A 4,013-nucleotide genomic window follows, 5' to 3' on the forward strand; every position below is an offset into this window, starting at 1 on the left:
TTTGTTAAACGTGCATGGGATTGTAACGAAAAAATATTTCATCTGTTAAATAATTAAAATGCTGTTAAACTAAATACAACGATAAAGAGATTGTCTCTCATTTAAAAGCATTTATCTATTCTTTTATTCTTTGTATGAAAATTAATTATTTTGATGAATAAATCAAAATTTATTTATATAATAAACCAAATGATAAAAAATATTTTAAGAAAAATAGTGTTATATATTTTATTAAAAATAAATTAAAAAAAATAGAAAAAAAAACTATTAAAAATAAAAAGATAAGTAGGTAGATAGTCATTAAAAATGAACTGAATAAAACTGAAATAGGCATTGATGCTGTTGTTTACACTTATTTGTATTAGTACAGCTTTAGATTGTGCTTCTATGGTTGATGGAACTCTTTATACAAAAGAAGAAGCATTTGAGTGTATTTATGAAACAAATTTAGACATTTCAGACGCAGTAAGTATTCAAGGAGATATTGAAGACTTAATTGGGATGTATGCTTATTTAGACATTCTTCAATCACCACTAAAAGAAGATCAGTATTACTCTGTTGAAGCACATCTTGAAGAAGAATTAAAGTCTTTAGATACAAGTACTCAACCAATATATCAATTTTATAGAAAAGTTGATGATATAATGAGACTTGCAAAAGACCCAAATTTAAAATTTAAGTTTAGTTCTTCAAAGAGGAAGAATTTTTATTTTGATAGTTTTAAAGCGATTCTTCCTTTCAAATTCATTATTGACCAATCTACAGTCAAAACTCAAATCGTTGAACAAAATGGTTATGTTGTTCCACAAGAACTTATTGATAATAATAGTCAAGAAGTAAAATTAATTAATAAACAAAATCCATTGGAATATCTTCGTACACTTAGTAATAAATTAATTAGTTTAAAAAATGCTAATACCGCCTTTAATTATATGCTTCATTATCACTTCCAAATAGATTTAGGAGAAATTCCTTTAACATCAGATGAATTAGAAGATATAGTTATAGAATATATTAATGGAGTAACTGTAACAATACCTTATAAACTTCTTTATAAAGAAGTTAAAGGTGCATTAAAAAATTCAATAAAACATAGTGGTAATAGTCAATTTAAATATACAAGTGATGATAATAATATAAAGTGTGGAACATTTATTGAAGGAGAAAAAAGTATTAATGTAATAGTTATTCATAGTTTTTATTATGATGTAAGTAATAAAACATCAACCTATATTCAAACATTAAATAAATGCTTTGAAATGATTGATGAGAATGATTATCCAATTGAAGTTATTCTTCCAATGAATGAAGGAGGAGATGCGGATATTGAAGGAAGTATTTTTAAATTACTTTCACCACATGCTGATAATTATATATATGGTAGTGTAAGAGTAGATGGTAATAGTGAGAAAATATTAAAATTAGATATTGCACAACATATGTATGATCCAAAGAATTGTCAAGTACGAAGATCTGTCAGTGGAAATAATATTATTATTAACTTAAAAAAACCTCTTGGACCATTTTATTCTAAACCAGTTGTTGATGAATTTGAAAATAATATTACTCATAGTAGATCTCAAGTATCTATTATGAAGTCTAATGATGTACTCTTTTTTACTGAATTAAAAAATCATCCAAGAAGTCCACATCAGATTGTTATTTTTACTGATGGTTATTGTAGAGGAACTTGTTCATTCTTTATAAAAAATCTCGCTGAGTCAGGGTCTGCAATTATAGTTGGGTATGGTGGAGATCCAGAAAATAATGAATTTGATATTGGAACAGCTACATCTGTTATTATGGCATCAGGCTATGCTTTATGTGGTTCATCAACTGATTTAACTAAAGAAGGATCTCATATGACTGTTTCATTTGTTGAGTTATATCCAACAAATTATTCATTTAAGAGTAGTATACCAAGAGAATTTATTAAAGGAAGAAGTAATGAACGGGTAGCATTATATGATTATAATGATGACAATGTAAATAAATTTGTTAGTGAAGGTCTTAAATTAGTGAATAAATATCTTATTGAATGTGATGTCAATTCACCTATGGTTTTACAAAATCCTAAATGTGATGAAAAACTTAAAGGTGATCATATTCATGGAGGACATCCATGTGTTGAAGGAAGATGGTACACATTAAGTTGTGTTCCATCTTATTGTGATTATGGATATAAATTTGATAGAACAAGTCAAACATGTATTGAAGATGCCTGTTATGTTGCACCTAATGACACCTCATCATCTTCATCAGAGGCTTCATCTTATACTCCAAATGAATCTTCTTCTTCATCTAATACAAATGAAACATCAAGTTCTGAATTACAAGAGCCAACAACAGATTCTATGGTATATGTTGTTGTAGGGAGTGCTATAGGATTTGCTAGCATAGTGATAATAGTATCAGTAATAGGAATTGTAGCTGTAATATTGATGAATAGAAAGTCGAAGCCAAAATATACCACTTTCGAATAAAAAGAAAGAGCGATTAATAAGTAATTTTTTCTAATTTCTAACGTCAATTCGAGTTTTTTGTTGTTGTTTTTTTAAATAAAAGAATAACAAAAAAGGGTTTTTTTTTTTTAATATTTTGTTAAACTAAAATTATTTTTTAAAATGAATTGGGCTGATTCTGTTGTTCCTGAAGAAGAACAATGGATTCCATTTTATTATGAAGAAGATATTAATAATATCAGTAATGAACAAAATGAAAAAGCTCCATTTGTTCCTATCACCATACAAACATTAAATCAATTAATTCCTTTTATGCAAGTTTGATAATTATTAACAAGTATTTAGAAATATTTATCATTAATAGTTAAAACAAAATGATGTTCTACTAGATTTAGGTTGTGGAGATGGTAGAATAATAATTGAGTCATTACTTCAAACTCAATGTAATGAAGCTTATGGAATTGATATTGAACCAGAAGCTATTTCTCAAGCTAAGAGTCATTATAAAGAAAGTAAATTAACTAAACCAATAACATTTATATGTGATGACTTCTTTAAAACTAATCAAATACCATGGAATAAGATAACAGTAGTAGTTATGTATTTATTACCAAGTGTGATGGATAAATTATATCCATTATTAAAATCTAAATTGTCTCATTGTAGAATATTTTGTGCATGTTTTAAAATGTCATCAAATATTCCAAAAACAATTATTCGTTCATCTTCATTCCCTGATTTTATTGAAATAAAATTATAATCGTTTTATTTTTGTTTTTAATATCAAAAATCTTCTTTTATTTTGTATTTCATAATTTAGATAAAGTTATACATCTTTGAAAGAACTTTATTTATTACTCTTATTTTATGGCAAATGTCTCAAATCTACTCCAATTTATCATGAGTCGATGGATCGGTTCAAAGAAATATGAAGTCGTTTATGATTCTGAGCAACACGAATTTACTTCAAGATCATTTTGGAGTCATTTGAAAGGAAGACAAAATATTATAATCTTTATTATAACAGAACACAATTACATTTTTGGGACATTTCATTCTAAATTACCTCCTTCACAAGAAGTATGGGTTGAAGATGATGATTCTCATTTCCTATTTACATTAAAAAATCCTTTTAATACTTCACCTAGAAGATTTGCTCTTCAAAAAGGATGGAAGAAAACATTATATATTTATGGAGATGATCAAAATAATGATATCTTTAGTGTATTTAATGGATTTTGGATTTCTAATAATAATGAATGTTTTATAAGGACATTGTTTAATAATGGTTATACTCATCCTTCATTAATTGATAACACTATTTTTGTTGGGTCAGAATGGCCTACAACTTTTTCACTTTCTCGGTTATTATGCGTTCAATTTTTTCAAGAAGAAGATGGTATTTAGGTTGGGTCTTATTTCTTTATTTATTATTTTGTTTAATTTTTGGTTTTGTTTCGTTAATTTAATATAGTAAAAATAATTTAACCCTTCATTTAATTATGAAAATAAAAGAATTCACTTATATCATTTAATCTAATTCTGTGTGG

At 26.2% G+C, this 4,013-nt stretch overlaps 3 protein-coding genes across 3 annotated transcripts; all 3 read left to right on the forward strand.

Moving 5' to 3' along the window:
- Positions 1 to 336: 336 nt before the first annotated feature.
- On the forward strand, positions 337 to 2,484 carry ENU1_074280 (hypothetical protein; the record flags this gene model as incomplete). Its single annotated transcript, XM_008858505.1, has 1 exon — positions 337 to 2,484. The coding sequence occupies one exon, from the start codon at positions 337 to 339 to the stop codon at positions 2,482 to 2,484; it is 2,148 nt and encodes a 715-aa protein (XP_008856727.1).
- A 141-nt stretch (positions 2,485 to 2,625) lies between these two features.
- Positions 2,626 to 3,223, forward strand: ENU1_074290 (ribosomal protein L11 methyltransferase, putative; the record flags this gene model as incomplete). Its single annotated transcript, XM_008858506.1, has 2 exons — positions 2,626 to 2,781; positions 2,828 to 3,223. 2 exons carry the CDS (start codon positions 2,626 to 2,628, stop codon positions 3,221 to 3,223), a joined length of 552 nt encoding a protein of 183 aa, XP_008856728.1.
- A 140-nt stretch (positions 3,224 to 3,363) lies between these two features.
- On the forward strand, positions 3,364 to 3,870 carry ENU1_074300 (hypothetical protein; the record flags this gene model as incomplete). Its single annotated transcript, XM_008858507.1, has 1 exon — positions 3,364 to 3,870. The coding sequence occupies one exon, from the start codon at positions 3,364 to 3,366 to the stop codon at positions 3,868 to 3,870; it is 507 nt and encodes a 168-aa protein (XP_008856729.1).
- Between the last annotated feature and the right edge of the window lie 143 nt (positions 3,871 to 4,013).

This window comes from Entamoeba nuttalli, assembly GCF_000257125.1.
Source record: "Entamoeba nuttalli P19 unplaced genomic scaffold asmbl_3597, whole genome shotgun sequence".
Lineage (NCBI taxonomy): Eukaryota > Evosea > Mastigamoebida > Endamoebidae > Entamoeba > Entamoeba nuttalli.